This window comes from Salvelinus namaycush, chromosome 8 (genome assembly GCF_016432855.1).
Source record: "Salvelinus namaycush isolate Seneca chromosome 8, SaNama_1.0, whole genome shotgun sequence".
NCBI lineage: Eukaryota > Metazoa > Chordata > Actinopteri > Salmoniformes > Salmonidae > Salvelinus > Salvelinus namaycush.
In genome coordinates, this window is record NC_052314.1 from 20,591,906 (window position 1) to 20,609,505 (window position 17,600).

General features: G+C 43.1%; 1 protein-coding gene and 1 long non-coding RNA gene across 2 annotated transcripts; both read left to right on the forward strand.

Annotated features, from left to right (window-relative positions):
- Positions 1 to 5,467: 5,467 nt before the first annotated feature.
- On the forward strand, positions 5,468 to 8,853 carry LOC120051825 (E3 ubiquitin-protein ligase RNF14-like). The gene is made up of 6 exons (XM_038998709.1): positions 5,468 to 5,883; positions 6,120 to 6,250; positions 6,344 to 6,868; positions 7,017 to 7,314; positions 7,666 to 7,838; positions 7,931 to 8,853. Exons 1-6 carry the CDS (start codon positions 5,733 to 5,735, stop codon positions 8,072 to 8,074), a joined length of 1,422 nt encoding a protein of 473 aa, XP_038854637.1. The 5' UTR covers positions 5,468 to 5,732; the 3' UTR covers positions 8,075 to 8,853.
- A 4,030-nt stretch (positions 8,854 to 12,883) lies between these two features.
- Positions 12,884 to 14,319, forward strand: LOC120051826. The gene is made up of 4 exons (XR_005477326.1): positions 12,884 to 13,127; positions 13,243 to 13,355; positions 13,555 to 13,643; positions 13,943 to 14,319. It is a non-coding gene; the product is annotated as an uncharacterized LOC120051826 (long non-coding RNA).
- Positions 14,320 to 17,600: the final 3,281 nt, after the last annotated feature.

The window sequence follows — 17,600 nt, forward strand, 5'->3', positions numbered from 1 at the left end:
ACTGGAATAGTGCCCAAAGCACGTCTAGTGGCTAGAGGTTTTGAGGAGCTGGCTGCTAAAGAACTCCCAAAAGACTCACCGACATGCGCCTCAGAGTCACTCAGATTGCTGATGTCAGTGATCTGCCAGAAAAAATGGAAACTTAATTCCATAGACATCAAATCTGGATTTTTGCAGGGAACAGAGCTGTCAAGGGACATTCACATCCGACCTCCGCCCGAAGCTAAAAGTGAAGGAACACTGTGGAAACTAAAAAAGTGTGTGTATGGACTGGCAGATGGATCACTCTACTGGTACAACAAAGTCAAGGCAACAATGCTGAATACAGGTGGAAAAATGTCACAAGTGGATCCTGCATTCTTCTATTGGCTTGATCAAGACGGCAATGTGAATGGAGTACTTGCCTGTCATGTTGATGACTTTGTCTGGGGTGGCTCACAGACCTTTGCTTCAACTGTGATTCCACACCTCAAAGCTGTTTTCTAGGTTGGCCGTGAGAAGCATGATCATTTTTGTTATGTTGGCATAGAGTTTATTACAGTTGATGGAAAAATACTGATGCAACAGGAGAGCTATATCAAGAATCTTCAACCCATCCACATGGATTCTTCAAGAGCCGTACAAAGGAATTCCCCTCTATGTGGAATTGAAGCTGGTCAATTGAGGTCAAAGATGGGACAAATTTTATGGGCTGCGAGACAGAGTAGACCTGGTTTGATGGTTGCAACTTGGCATTAACACAAAACACGCCACTGTACAAACCATTCATGAGGCAAACAAAGTTGTTCGTAAACTGAAATCACAACAAGTGACTTTAAAGTTTCAGCATGTTGGAAAAGATGACTCTTTGAAACTAGTTGTCTTCAGTGATTCTTCGCTAGGTTATCACTGGTGGGACAAAACGGCACTTCCTACCTGTAGTTTGTGTCACTGACAACTACTCATTAGTTGATGCTGTGAAGTCAACCAAGTCTGTCACAGAGAAAAGACTTTGAGATTAGCAGCATCAAGGAACTTATTCAAGCACAGAGAATCCAGCGGATTCTGTGGTCGACCACAAAGGAACAGCTTGCTGACTGTCTGACTAAAAAGGGAGCATCCGGTCTTGTGCTCCTACAGGCTCACGCTCCTACAGGCTCTCAGTAATGGAAAGTGGCAGCTTGAGTAATACAAATAATAACTGTCACACAACCCATTTGTAATGGGGATCTTGAATAATACTTGGAAATGTAATTATGTTGTTGATGTTTTTTTTCTTTAAAGAAAAGGGGGAGATTGTTAAGTTCATGTTTTAAGTATCCCTATATTTCTGTTATTACGGGGCTATCACTCAGTCAAGAGTGCGCATGCGCAGGAAGTCTAGTCGTTGTTGGACCTAGCCTGGAGTGTAATGGCTACCTTGTAGTGTGTTCATATAGTAGAGTAAACTTTGTTAAACTGGAACCTTGTCGTTGTGTCATTTCGAGTTAACACCACCAACCTCCTGTGGTACGTATGTACATACCTACTGTTTCCCTCTACCATGCCCACGAGCCATTAGATTAGAACCTGTGGGAAAAATAACATAATTAATTATGATAATCTTTTCAACACAGAAGATCAATAACAATTATTGCCTGATGATCTTCTGAACTTCCCAATACCTTTCTGGTGCATTTCAGTCACTTTTTTATTTTATTTATTAGGATCCCTATTAGCCGACGCCAATGGCTACAGCTGGTCTTACTAAGGTCCGACATATAACGAAAAATATATTACACTTCTAACCATACTGTCTTCAGATTGAAATACTGTAGAAAATACTGTCAGTCTGATTTTTAATAGACTGTAATAGCCCAAATTTAAAAAGCAAACCTTGATTACATAACGTTTTTACATGGTGGGGTCTCGAAAAATGTTTGATATCAAGAAGGGGTTGAGGGTCAAAAAAGTTTGCGAACCCCTGCCTGTGTAACACAATCCAAGTGGCAAATCAATCAGTGACTCATGGCTCAATTTGCTTTGCCACACTATTACAAGTTCTTGTTCACTCTTGCATCAGGATTCTCTGTGACTTTACCTTAGAACCATAATAGTATGGGCTGCCCATCCAAGAAGTGACGCTCAAGGATTCCAATTTTGTGCTGCTTTCAAGACAACTTGGAAACTCGGAACCCTCTGAGTAAAAATATCCTTACGCTTCCAATTGGTTCCTAACGTTTTTGGAGTAAAGGTTCCTATTGGTTGATTCTGACACTTTCCAAGCGGGAAACTCAGAGTTCATCTTTCTTGCTGCATTCAGACAACTCGGAACTCGGAAACACAGAAATGTCCGACTTCGAAACTTGTAGAAAGATGAGCTCTGATGCCGCATTCACATTATGTCAGAAACTCTGTGTATCCGACTTGTTAACCAAGGCAGAAGAGTTAAATCCAGAGTTTCTCATTTGGGAGGTATCAGAATCAACCAATAGGAAGCTCTACGCAAATAACGTACGTTCATTTTAACTCGGAGACCTGAGTTTCCAAGATGACAAGAACGTAGCATGAGTTTCCCACTTGGATCCAACTCTTCCGCCTAGGTTAACAAGTTAGATATTCCCGAGACACGGGGTGGGGGCCTATGCATATTTATAAACAATAGCTGGTGCACAAAATCTAAGGAAGTCTCAGAGTTTTGCTCGCCTAAAGTAGAGTATCTCATGATAAGCTGTAGACCACACTATCTACCTAGAGAGTTTTCATCTGTATTTTTCGTAGCTGTCTATATACCACCACAGACAGAGGCTGGCACTAAAACCGCACTCAATGAGATGTATTCCGCCATAAGCAAAGGAAAACGCTCATCCAGAGGTGGCGCTCCTAGTGGCCAGGGACTTTAATGCAGGGAAACTTAAATCAGTTTTACCTCATTTCTATCAGCATGTTAAATGTGCAACCAGAGGGAAAAAAATTCTAGACCACCTTTACTCCACACACAGAGACACGCACAAAGCTCTCCCTCGCCCTCCATTTGGCAAATCTGACCATAATTCTATCCTCCTGATTCCTGCTTACAAGCAAAAAATAAAGCAGGAAGCACCAGTGACTCGGTCTATAAAAAGGTGGTCAGATGAAGCAGATGCTAAACTACAGGACTGTTTTTCTAGCACAGACTGGAATATGTTCTGGGATTCTTCCGATGGCATTGAGGAGTACACCACATCAGTCACTGGCTTTACCAATAAGTACATCGAGGACATTGTCCTCACAGTGACTGTACTACATACCCCAACCAGAATCCATGGATTACAGTCAACATTTGCACTGAGCTAAAGGGTAGAGCTGCTGCTTTCAAGGAGTGGGACTCTAACCCGGAAGCTTATTAGAAATCCCGCTATGCCCTCCGACGAACAATCAAACAGGCAAAGCATCGATACAGGACTAAGATCGAATCGTACTACACCGGCTGCGACACTCGAAGGATGTAGCAGGGCTTGCAAACTATTACAGACTACGCACAGCTGAGAGCTTCCCAGTGAAACGAGCGTAACAGACGAGCTAAATAACCTCTATGCTCACTTCGAGGCAACCTACTCCAATCTGCATACCACACCAACAATCTCTATTGCACTCCACACTGCCCTTTCCCACCTGGACAAAAGGAACCCCTATGTGAGAATGCTATTCATTGATTACAGCTCAGCATTCAACACCATAGTCCCCTCAAAGCTCATCACTAAGCTAAGGACCCTGGGACTAAACACCTCCCTCTGCAACTGGATCCTGGACTTCCTGACGGGCCACCCCCAGGCGGTAAGGGTAGTCAACAATACTTCCTGTTCACTCATGACTGCACAGCCAGGCACGATTCCAACACCTTCATTAAGTTTGCTGATGACACGACAGTGGTAGGCCTGATCACCGACAACGATGAGACAGCCTATAGGGAGGAGGTCATAGACTTGACTGTGTGGTGCAAGGACAACAACCTCTCCCTCAACGTGATCGAGACAAAGGAGATGATTGTGAACTACAGGAAAAGGAGGACCAAGCAGGCCTTGGTCCTCGACGGGGCTGCAGCGGAGCAGGTTGACAGCTTCAAGTTCCTTGGCGTCCACATCACCAATAAACTAACATGGTCCAAGCACACTAAGACAGTCGTGAAGAGGGCACGACAAAACCTATTCCCCCTCAGGAGACGAAAAGAAAAAGTTTTATAGCTGCACCATCGAGAGCATCCTGACGGGTTGCATCACTGCATGGTATGGCAACTGCTCTGCCTCCGACCGCAAAGGCACTACAGAGGGTAGTGCGTACGGCCCAGTACATCACCGGGGTCAAGCTTCCTGCCATCCAGGACCTCTATACCAGGCGGTGTCAGAGGTAGGCCCTAAAAAATGTCAAAGACTCCAGCCACCCTAGTCATAGACTGTTCTCTCTGCTACCGCACGGGAAGCGGTACCAGAGCGCCAAGTCTAGGTCCAAGAGGCTTCTAAACAGCTTCTACCCCCAAGCCATAAGACTCCTGAACATCTAATCAAATGGCTAACGTAAACTCACCCCATTCCGTACAAATGTGCACAACCACAACATTCAAACGAGGCTACAAAGAAAACTAATGGGACTGTAGCGAATGTGTTGACTTCAAAATCATGGGGTGTGAACTAGGTTTCTATTCAAGCGTTGATCGACATGGTAATGGCTCTATAGTATTGGAGAAAAGTTGAAAAAACAGACCCTCCGTTACATCGTGACGTGTCATGTCATAACGTACAGCACGCATAAAGCAACTATTTCTAGTCATTTTTTTGCGTCATCATTGCATGTGATCATCATTCTCAAACCTTCAAATAGGTATGTAATGACACATTAGATAAACTCTTTATAGTGTTTTATTTACATTTTAGAGGCGATAAGTTGGCCAGATCGAGTGAAAAAAAACAATTTTCACACACAACATCTCTCCTTTTCACTATCACGCATTAGTTTCGCTTCCCCACCCGCCATTTTTAAAAAGACCCGACAGGGCTCATTGCCTGCTTGAATTATGCAGAAACGGGCAGCGTTTAGGTCATGTAATTGATTATGTTGGAAAGGGGAGAAATTGTGCTTTACAATGGTATTGACATTACAGTTGATCTGGAAGTATTACGTTTTTGGTGCGCTAAAATAAGGGCAATTGTACGGACCAAGGCGATGTACGAGTTTACGTTACCCAGGCTATTTGCATCCCCCCCCCCCACGCTGCTGCTACTCTCTGTTATTATCTATGCATAGCCATTTTAATAACTCCACCTACATGTACATAATTACCTCAATAAACCTCGACACCGGTGCCCACCGCACATTGACTCTGTAGTTACCGCCTCTATATAGCCACGCTATTGTTATTTACTGCTGCTCTTTAATTATTTGTTATTCTTATCTTTCTTAGAACTGCATTGTTGGTTAATTAAGGGGTTGTAAGTAAGCATTTCACTGTATGGTACCTGTGGTATTCGGCGTGTGTGACAAATAAAATTGGATTTGATTTGAAAGTATCAGAATCAACCAACAGGAAGCTCCACGTTTCCGAGTCCGGAGGTTTCCTATAGGCGGGTTCACAACAACATTAGAGCTTCGGAGGCAATAGAACGCGGAAGTAAATTTACAATAGTAAAGGAGCTAAACCAAATCGAAAATAGTATTGTATCTATTGTAGGCCTATTATTCTCATAAACGTAGCTATAATAATACGTTTAGTAGATTTAGTGAAGTGACGCTGGAGTATTATGAACGCGGAATTGGAAGCTCAGGAGGATGAACTGCTGGCGCTCGCGAGTATCTACAGTCAGGAGTTCAGACGGACTGTGTTAGGATTGGGTGGGGAAATCCGGGTCTCTTTGGACCTGCCTCGGGACTTCAGTGTGATTGTCAAAGCAGGTTTGGATTCAAATAATAGTCATTATTTTATAATTTATGCAAATCGCCTCAACTCACAATTTAGAAACCGTTATATGAGTATTGAATTATTTTGATCTCACCTCCAGTTTTATTGTAGCCTTTAATTAGGTTATGCTACAATACAAATTGACGAAACATATATTCTATACTCAGGGTATTCTAGTAAAGCAGATGAATGGTATCAAGGCTTCTTTTGTCTTTATTGTGATACCAAGGTGACAAGCACAGAGATTATGTCATATCTTTCCTCCCTCCTCTGGTGCTGACCTTCGACCTACCTTTGGATTACCCTTCCACCTCATCACCCGAGTATATACTGAGCTGTAAGTGGCTCTCCCATAGTCAGGTATGTTTAGATCAAAAATGTATTCAATACTGTGAAGTGTATTGAGTTTTAGACATCATTTGTATGTGTAGTAATCATTGATTAATGTCTCAGCTCTCAGCAGTGTGTAAGCATTTGGATGAGATATGGGAGGACACTGTGGGCAATGTGGTCCTCTTCTACTGGGTCCAGTTCCTCAGAGACGACCTGCTTGACTTCCTGAATATCCGGCCACCGCTGGAGATCCTTGTGAATGACCAGGGCCAGGCCACTCCATCTCCTGAGGGCAGCGAGGCTGGAGACTCTCAGGGGGAAGCAGAGGGCAGTGTAGTTGAAACCTCTGAGTCTGCAGTGTCCCTGGACCCAAGGGCCCTCTCAATGTTAGCCACAGACACAGACCTCCTGGTGCATCTGCTGGACTATGATGAGAGACAGAGGCTGAGAGTGTTCGAGGGACAGGCATATGACTGTGGGATCTGCTTTATGAGCAAGTTAGGCTCTAGTCAGTACAGAGAGTGCGGCCATATTTACTGCAACGAATGCCTGTCGGAGTACTTCACGGTCCAGATCAGAGACGGGAACGTCCGTGGCCTTACCTGTCCAGAGCCTGAGTGCAGCTCCACAGCTACACCCTCACAGGTAATGAAAAACTGAAGTGAATAGATGTTTATTCTAGAGATCAAAGTTGAAATACAGTTTCCTCAATGAATATCTGAAGTTAACCTGTGTGAAACTGCTATTCTACACTATGTGGAAACTAAACCCAGAGGATGAACTGTTGTTTAAGGTGAAGCGGTTGGTTGGGGAGGAGTTATTCACCCGTTACGACCGCCTCCTGCTCCAGTCCACTCTGGACCGCATGGCTGACGTGATTTACTGCGCCCGCAAGGCCTGTGTTGCCCCAGTGGTGCTGGAACCGGACACAACCGCTGCCCTCTGTCCCTCCTGCCGCTATGCCTTCTGCAGTATCTGTCGCAAGACCTACCATGGCACCTCCAACTGTAAACTGAGGGCAAACACACTCCTGACCTCAGGCTCTGACTCAGCTGCTGAGTCATCCAATGCAGGTGTACCTCAGACAGAGGGTAAGAGAAACCATTCAGTGTAAGTTATATGCAACCAAATGAACCACATGCAAGTCTGTTGATCAGTCACACTTTCGGAGCCTTGGTGCTGTGTGAAAAACTACAATGAAAGTGTATGATTGTGGAAGGTAACTTAGAATAGAATGTTTCAATAATTCTTAAAGAAATATTAAACACAATGAATGTATTTTAGATGCTGTGCCTCTAAGCACTGTCATGGCATTTTAAGTATCCAATGATTAGCTCTATCTACTGTTGAGTCATTGCAGTCATTCCAGGTTGCTTTGGCTCAATCAAACTCTTATCCCAGCTTGTGCGCCATTTTCTGTGTTTGTCTGTTTCTGCCTGTAGCTGGGCTCCAGGGCCTATGGGAAGATTATGCCTCAGGCAGTGAGGAGAGGAGAATGTTCCTGGAGAAACGCTATGGGAAACACATTCTCAACACAGTGCTGGAGGAGAGCCTGAGTGAAGGCTGGAAAGGCCAGAACAGCAAAGAATGTCCATCCTGCCGTGCCAACATACAGGTAAGCCTGAGCTCTATAACCAGCCTATTGTACCTTTGACATGGCATGGCTTGACGTCATCTTCGTGACCAATGTCTATCCTCTCATTACAGAAGAACGGTGGTTGTAACAAGATGGCCTGTTTCACCTGTGGTCAGTACTTCTGCTGGGTGTGCCTTAGTATCCTGGACAAAAATAACCCTTACAAGCATTATGAAAACCCTAACACTGCCTGCTATAATGCCACATTTGACTGACAGTAAGGTTGTGCTACTGTTTGATAACCCTGTGCATGTTATTTTACAGCTCAAGTTCAGATCAAATCATATTTATAGTCAATGCTATCAGATTACTATATGAGCTTTCTAAAATCGTAGGCATGTAACAAAAATTGCTGCTCAAATACCTTAACCCATTTGTTTCCTGGTGCACCTAAGTGCAACTCAACCAAGGTTATGGATGAACACAATCAAATATAACCTCTCAGAAATGCTGGCTTTTTCAGACCCTTGAAAAGTGCTTCTTACAGTTCTTTAACACATTTAAAGCTTTCTTTAAGATTTACCTCAGTATTTGGCCAAATATGCAGTCAATAATGAAGCTTTATTCTATGCTATAATACAGTGTACATCATGGCTCTCTAACCCTGTTCCTGAAGAGCTACCGTCCAGTAAGTTTTCGCTCCAACCCTAATCTAGCACACCTGATTCTAATAATTAGCTGGTTGATAAACTGAATCAGGTTAGTTACATCTGGGGTTGGAGCGAAAACCTACAGGAGGGTAGCACTCCAGGAACATGGTTGGCGAGCCCTGATGTACATTAATAGCTTTAAAAACAAGAATTTTCTCTGTGTAAAGTATCACAACAATAAATATTTTCAAAAGTTTAAAACCTAATATTGATGGATTCTTGCAGTATCTGTATGTCATTTTTCATGTTTACAACAATTTCTCTGTAATAATAAATTTTTATGACCTCTGGATTCTCGCAGATTCAGGAATGGCTGAAGAATTGCAACATTTACCTGGAGCTAACTCTGCAAATAGCACTGCTGGGTGATTTGAAAAGTCATAGTCAGTTAATCAATAATATAATAATACTCTTAGCAAAAAAAAATATAATTTACAATCTGTAGAAACTATGAGAATAGAAAGGTTCAGAACTTTTGTGAAACAGCACAGCACAAAAAATATATGGCAAATATAAATCAAAACTGGATGTTGTTCAGCGATAGATGGGAGGGGTTGAGGATAGCTGAAGGATGGGACTAAAAACAAACAGAAAGATAACTAATGTAAAATATACTGTGTCCGTAAAATGTATATAGTATGTATAAGCTGGAAGTAGAAGCCTAAGTGTTGTTGTCCATTAGTTTACTACAATTAGGGGAGGAGTGGAAGGGTTAGGGGAAAATAATAAAGGAAAATATATACAAGTATGTATATATATACATATATATATTTAAAATAATATATATTTATTACAAATATATACATGTGGGATTGGAAATGATGCAGAGAATTACATATTAGAAGCCACAACCTATCTGCATGTCACGCCCTGACCTTAGATATCTCTGTTTTTCTATATATTTTGGTTAGGTCACGGTGTGACTAGGGTGGGTACGCTAGTTTTGTATGTCTAGGGTTTTTTTATGTCTAGGGGTGTTGTATGTCTATGTTGGCCTGATATGGTTCCCAATCAGAGACAGCTGTTTATCGTTGTCTCTGATTGGGGATCATATTTAGGTAGCCATTTTTCTCGTTTGTGTTGTGGGATCTTGTCTACATTGAGTTGCCTGAGTGCACACCTGTAGCTTCACGTTTCGTTTGGTTGTTTGTTGTTTTGTTAGAGGAGTTTCAATCGATTAAAATTATGTGGAACTCTACTCACGCTGCACCTTGGTCTCATATTTAAGACGATCGTGACAGAAGATCCCACCAATAAAGGACCAAGCAGCGTGCCCAGGAGGAAGAAGTATCCTGGACTTGGGAAGAAATCCTGGATGGAGCAGGACCCTGGACAAGGGCTGTAGAGTATCGCCGTCCGTAGGAGGAAATAGAGGCAGCGAAAGAGGAAAGGCGACGATACGAGGGGACACGGCTAGCACGGAAACCCGAGAGGCAGCTCCAAAGATTTTTTGGGGCGGGGCACACGGGAGATTGGTTGGAGGAGGTAGGGTTTAGACCTGAGCCAACTCCCCGTGCTTACCGTGGGGAGTGTGTGACTGGTCAGGCACCATGTTATGCAGTGATGCGCACGGTGTCTCCAGTGCACATTCATAGCCCGATGCGCTCTATTCCAGCTCCCCCCATTTGCCGCGCCAGAATGGGCATCCAGCCAGGACGGGTTGTGCCGGCTCAGCGCTCCTGGTCTCCAGTACACCTCTTCGGACCAGGATATCCTGCGGCAGCTCTACATACTGTATCGCCAGTACGCCTTCACAGCCCAGTGTGTCCTGTCCCAGCGCCCCGCACTTATCGAGCTAAAGTGAGCATCCAGCCAGGACGCATTGTGCCAGCTCTACGCTCCAGATCTCCAGTGCGCATCCAGTCCAGTACGTCCTGTGCCTCTTCCCCGCACTCGCCCTGAGGTGCGTGTCATCAGCCCGGTTCCACCTGTACCGGTCCCACGCATCAGGCCTCCAGTGCGCATCCACAGTCCAGTACGTCCTGTGCCTCTTACCCGCACTCGCCCTGAGGTGCGTGTCATCAGCCCGGTGCCACCGGTACCGGTCACATGCATCAAGCCTCCAGTGCGCCTCCACAGTTTCCGGCGACAGTCCCCAGTCCAGAGCTTCCGGCGACAGTCCCCAGTCCAGAGCTTCCGGCGACAGTCCCCAGTCCAGAGCTTCCGGCGACAGTCCCCAGTCCAGAGCTTCCGGCGACAGTTCCCAGTCCAGAGCTTCCGGCGACAGTCCCCAGTCCAGAGCTTCCGGCGACAGTCCCCAGTCCAGAGCTTCCGGCGACAGTTCCCAGTCCAGAGCTTCCGGCGACGTTTCGGAACCTCCAACGACGGGCCACGGTCCAGAACCTCCAACGACGGGCCACGGTCCGGAACCTCCAACGACAGGCCACGGTCCGGAACCTCCAACGACAATCTACGGTCCGGTTCCTCCGGCGACGATCCACGGTCCGGAGCCTCCGGAGACGATCCACGGTTCGAGGCTTCCGGCGACGATCCACGGTCCGGAGCTTCCAGAGCTGCGTCCAGAACCAGAGACGCCACCAAGGGTAGATGCCCACCCGGACCCTCCCCTATAGGTTCAGGTTTGCGGCCGGAAGTCCGCACCTTTGGGGAGGGGGGGGGGGGGTACTGTCACGCCCTGACCTTAGATATCTCTGTATGTCTAGGGTTTTTGTATGTCTAGGGGTGTTGTCGTCTAGGTGTATTGTATGTCTATGTTGGCCTGATATGGTTCCCAATCAGAGACAGCTGTTTATCGTTGTCTCTGATTGGGGATCATATTTAGGTAGCCATTTTCCTTGTTTGTGTTGTGGGATCTTGTTTACAGTAAGTTGCCTTTGTGCACTCCAGTAGCTTCACGTTTCGTTTGTGCTTTTTGTTTGTTTTGTTTAGTGAGTTTCTCTTTATTAAAATTATGTGGAACTCAATGCACGCTGCGCCTTGGTCTCCTCTTTACGACGATCGTGACACTGCAATATTAAGCTGATCTACCACCTAAAATATATATTCTTTAATAATCTGGTCAGACAAGATTAATGATAGGAATGCAGTCATCCCTCCATTTCCTTACCACGCAGGGAGGAGGAGCTCTACCTAAACAGGACATGAGAGTAGATAGCTCCAAACGACTTCACTGACATTGACCTTAAAGGTTAAGAAGAAAACAGACAGGATAATTGGCACTTATCAGAATGGTTGTTACACTGCACTCATTGCTCTTCTGTTTATCCTTCACACTGTAAATGGACAGACTACTACAGGTAGGTAGAGCACACACACATACCGTAGATGAACCTTTTCTTACATAACAATTTAGTCAAGGACTTCAATACAAAATGTCATGTTAACATTTTTGCCATTTTAGTCTTGTACTGTACACTGGTTATCCCATATCTACGTGAGAATAAAACATTCCTAAACAGTACTGTTGATAATAAATACGACACAAATAAATTGAATAGGCTTTCCAGTCCATTTATATATTGTTTTGCAAAACCTTTCTCAACTCTTCTGCATGAATGACTCCAATTTGTCTTGCTGTTTGTCCTCTGAGAACAGCAACTCCACCATCGAGCACTACTGATCCACCATTGAGCTCAGCAGCCCCACAGTCAAGTGGGACTCCTGTCCAACAAACGAGGTCAAATGATCCACTGTCAAGCTCAACAGCCACTTCATCCTCAACAACTTCACCATCAGATACAACAGCTTCATCAGTTGGTATAACACCCTCGTCAACACCCTCACTGATTGGTGCCTCATTTCCAGTGTCAAACACAGACAACCCTACATCTATTGCAACAACTAAAGCATCAAGTCTGACGCCTCAACAGCCAAATGCAACAGCTCTGCCATCAAATGTAACAACTCCATCTACCAATACAAGCTCTCAGAGTGCATGGACAACTCTGGCCACTACAGGCGGGTCATTCAATACCACTCAATATCACTTTGGCAATTTGTCGACACCATTTCCTGGGATTAGTGGAACTAGTCCAGTTCCTCTGGTGGCTCCATTCTCAAGTAAGTTTCTCTGCAATGCATCAGATAAAATAAATTATGAATCAAATCCTGCTGTAAATATAACTACCATATACTTGAATTATTGTCCCATCATTTTAAAATGTTCCTTTTTTGAAAATTCTTAATAAATGATAACTGATTACAAAATTTACATTCAGTAGCAAGGTAAAGTACACCTATGCTTTTAACATATTTTCATACTTGTTTTTATATGTTTGCATTCTAGGGAGATGTTCTTCAAACCCACCTCTGTGTTGTCTTGGGCTCAACAATTCCTGTTTCAGAGGGTGCTTCTGTGATGTGGCCTGTATAAGGTTGAAAGATTGCTGCCCAGACTTCCGGACTACTTGTGTGACAGGTGTAGCTGGGCCATTGTTTTATCATCTCTGTTTTTGTGGAGGCCCTTGATCACTATTAATAATAGTTGTAAAATCTTGAAATTGTAGAAACTTGAAATTGTAAACATGCTACTTGTGTCTGAGGTGGCATCATTTACTGTCTTTGTTTAAAGGTGTGCAGATTGGATCAGCCACGGTGTCCCCAGTCTCCAACGCAACCAATTCCACTTCCACATCATTCCCAGTGTTCTCATTTCCAGGTTCCTTTAGTTTTCTTCTCTACCACATCAAAATGTGATTTTTTTAAATACATTTTATCAAGGCTTTACAGTTAACCTTCCTGTTCAATAATTTGTTTTTCCAATCATCCTAAAGGAAATTGTGCTGTAAAGGCACCAATGTGAATTGCTTCAGAGGGTCCTTCTGTGACGAGGTTTGTCAGACTCTAAATGACAGCTGTCCTGACTATGCAGATACCTGCACAAAAGGTCAGAACCCTTGATCCCTCTTTTTTAAATCATTAACAGTTCAAGTGTACATGATGTGTTTGATAGTATTTTGCTCTGTACCTATTTTGGGAAACACCAAAAACTGGAACTGAGTTTCAGGACACCAACATCGAAGAGGGATGGTTGAAAGATTATTATACTTTTTTGCCATTAACTCAAAGTATGTCATATTTTTTAGACATTCAGAAGGTGATTGGTAGTGGAAAGATATCCATTCTTGCTCCACCCAATTCAACTGATGCGTCTCTTGAAGTGTCTATTCAGAATGTAAGTGCTTCTGCTTTCTCTTTGCCTATCTCAACACTCAGAAACAACAAATGCTCTACTTACATATTTACATTATAGTAATTTAGCAGACGCTCTATTCAGAGCGACCAACTCGCTTAACTGCTATGCTATCTGCCAGGGTGACATAGATCAGAATCAGTCATAGAAGACCGGAAAGACTTGATTTGTGAATCTGCAGAAATATATAGTTAGGTTGCATTGATCTCTCACTTTTCACTTTGTCTATCAACACCTTGCTTTGTCAACAACACCTTGCTTCTCGACCTCCTCCTTCTCAGGTCTGCAGCTGAACACTGAAATCAGCTTCTTCAGAATCATCAAACTTAAGAAGACCGGAAAGACTTCATTTGTAAATCTGCTCAAACACATCAGAAATATGTAATTAGGTTGCATTTTTCTTTCTCTCTGTTTGATGAAACTAAACATAATTGAATATATTACAACGTAAAGCACTTGTTATAGATACTTCTATAACTTCTGTTTTGACGGGTACTATGTAGGAAAACAATAATATGTTAAATGTATTGGTCGCATACACATATTTAGCAGATGTTATTGTGGGTGTAGTGAAATGCTTGTGTACAGAGAAATGCTTTGCACGGCTGTCTGTGGATGAGATGTGTCTTTAATGTAATTTCTCAAATAAATTGTCAGACTTATTGGACTAAACATTGAACATGAAATGAATCATACAATACTGTTCCTCCCTGAACAAGCAGGAAGTTGCCAGTAGAGGTCATAGTAACACAGTTTTCCATTGCATGATGCTTTCCTTGCCTTTCTCCTGTATAGAATAAACCACCTTTCTTGATCTGGGTTGCTTCTTCGGTTTTACCAGCAGGGGTCCCCAGTCCCCACTATACAGTAGTGGACATTTTTAATATGCCTAGAAATGGCTTCTCATCTCAATATCCTGAAACTCTAGGACACCACCAATGTCTGAATGTTAATGTTACAATTCGATAACTCAAGACAGTTCAATTATTAATTTGCCTTTGTATCCAGGGATATTTTTGTTGTGTTTGTCTCCGCTGACAGTGTCTGTCACATTTGCCCAGTGGGCCTATATTGACACAAACCTAATGCAATTCAACTGGTTAATTTCATTGATCACATTACACATTCATTGTATTTGTCTCTCTTGAAGGAATGTAAGGATCTAGTCATGTACCATCACCTACTATCCTAAACCATAATGGTTACAATCTTCCTGCTCCTTAAAACAGATGAGATAATACTATTGTTATTATAGTGCAATAATGTGGATAATGCTTTTAGTGATGAAGACATAGACCGTTAATGTTGCCATAATGAAGGAAAGACAGGACTAACGGAAAAGGTGTGTGACGGAGACTTGCTCTCTGTCGCGCGTGTGATGGAGAGAAAATGGTATCTAAGATATTTAGTTGGTAGGAACATCGGGGAATAGATCAGATATAACAAAAGTCAAGAAGTAAACAAAGCAAGTGTTTAACAATTCAACTGTAGCGCTATTATGTGATCGTGCATTTGAGAGAGGAGGAAGGGAGGGGCTAAAGACCAGGAACGCACTGAATTGGATGACACCGTGCGGGCGCAAGAATAACATATAATGGAATTAAAGGAAAAGGAGATATTCTGATTAATCAAAATTGTTTTTTCTTTTTTGGAATACAAATCTGTCGGCTTGAAGCTTCTATTTTCGAGGTTGGACATCTACTTTAGCCTGCACGTATCGGACATTTTACTATGATGCGGGGCCCTCGCTGTGCAATGATAAAGGCTCGACAGTAGCCTTGGACAATGTGTTCAAAACGTCTGATGTGTCTTTTGCCGAGGAGATCCTGTTAGAATATGGCCAAATCTATAGGAAGGTGTCGGTGTGCTTCTAATCGAAATAACGCGCTCTTCCGAGCTGATCCATTCGAAATTGGGCGATTGTAATTGTATAGGTCCATCCTTGTCTGGTATGATATATCGATTTATTATGGTAGTGTGTTGTAGGCTAACTGATCAGCTTGCACAATATAAATAAGAGCAACCATGACAGTAATGAATTATGATAAAACAATGCATTATTATTTATTAATTATTATTTATTAGCAGTAGGCGTAATGGTATTACTAATATTATTATTATTGTCGTTATTAGTTGTAGAATCCAAGTAATGGTGGCTGTATAGATATTTGTCTAGGCCTAGATAAGCGTCATCTCATAAATATTTCTGCTATGATACCGTTTTGGCATATTCTCATTCTCTGACTTATTTGCCGAGTTACAATAGGCTACAAACCAAAACAGTCAGGAGAATCAGAGCTTAGAGGCCTGGTCATGAATAAGCTACTGTTATAAAACATATAAATGCTACGAGTCATGCTGTATGCCACTTACCGATTCCCCTGGAGCTGCATCACAGCTCTTCAGGAAAGCCTCCAGATCCTTGCTAGGTGTCAGGCATATTAGAGGAAGATGTATGCTCACTGCCAGGTCACTTCCTGGAATTGATCTCACCTTCTCCAAGGAAATGGTCTGCTCATCGCTTAACACAAGCTTGTACTTCCAAAGCTGCCTGCAGCAGCCTATGTTTGGAGAGAAGGCAGTGGAATCTGCCTAATAAAGGCTCCTCAGTATTTTAGTATCTTCCTCAGGAGCGTCATGCACCAAATATTTTATAGGGGGCACGAAGTAGAGTAGGCCTACGTGCGGTTGGAGGGGAGGGGGTGTTTTCGGAGAATTTAGCATTTATCAAACACCTGAAACAGCTTTTTCCTGCAATCTAGAGCCATAATCATTATGCCTAATTCTATTCTACAGGGGGTGTCATTATGACTGTAGTAAATCACACATTTCAATATACTGCACTAACATGCCTCGGATATTACATCCAAATTACAACACAGTACACGAGGATCATAACATACATCATCAATACAGGCACATATCATAATTAAGGCACAAATATCATGATATTATTATAAGGTGACATATTACATTTAAAACAAGTATTTTTCTACTTGTCTAAGCATACCTTTTGAGCTGTCTGTGTCCTCCTGACAGGTGGTTCTTTTTTTAAAAGAAACTACAATGAACACAAATATGAATGCAACATGCAACAATTTCAAAGAGTTACAGTTCATATTAGGAAATCTGTCAATTTAAATAAATAAATTAGGCCCTAATCAATGGATTTCTAATGACTGCGCAGGGGAGCAGCCATGGGTGGGCCTTGGAGGGCATAGGCCCTCCACCCACTGAGGAGCAAGGCTTTATTACACACGGAAATACTCCTCAGCACCACCACCACCCTCAGACAATCCCGCACGTGAAGAAGCTGGATGTGGAGGTTCTGGGCTGGCGTGGTTACACGTGGTCTGTGGTTGTGTGGCTGGTTGGCAGTACTACCAAAATCTATAAAGCAACGTTGTAGACAGCTTATGGTAGAGACATTTACATAAAATTCTCTGGCAACAGCTCTGGTTGACATTCCTGCAGTCAGCATGCCAATTGCATGCTTCCTCAAAACTTGAGCATTCTGTGGCATTGTGTTGTGTGACAAAACTGCACATTTTAAAGTGGCCTTTTATTGTCCCCATCACAAGGTGCAGCTGTGTAATAATCATGCTGTTTAATCATCTTCTTGATATGCCACATCTGTCTGGTGGATGGATTATCTTGGCAAAGGAGAAATGCTCACTAACAGGGATGTAAACAAATTAGTGCACAACATTTAGGATTAAAAAGCTTTTTGTTCGTATTGAATATTTCTGTGATTTTTTATTTCCGCTCATGAAACATGGCCCTGTGTGGCTCAGTTGGTAGAGCATGGCGCTTGCAACGCCAGGGTTGTGGGTTCATTTCCCACGGGGGGACCAGGAGGAATATGTATGAACTTTCCAATTTGTAAGTCGCTCTGGATAAGAGCGTCTGCTAAATGACTTAAATGTAAAATGTAAATGG

Bases quoted from the DNA above. Each gene is read 5' to 3' on its own strand.
- LOC120051825 (XM_038998709.1), top strand. From the start codon at position 5,733: ATGAACGCGGAATTGGAAGCTCAGGAGGATGAACTGCTGGCGCTCGCG. The intron at 5,884-6,119 runs GTTTGGATTCAA...TGTGATACCAAG, and splicing joins CAGTGTGATTGTCAAAGCAG to GTGACAAGCACAGAGATTAT. The intron at 7,315-7,665 runs GTAAGAGAAACC...TTCTGCCTGTAG, and splicing joins AGGTGTACCTCAGACAGAGG to CTGGGCTCCAGGGCCTATGG.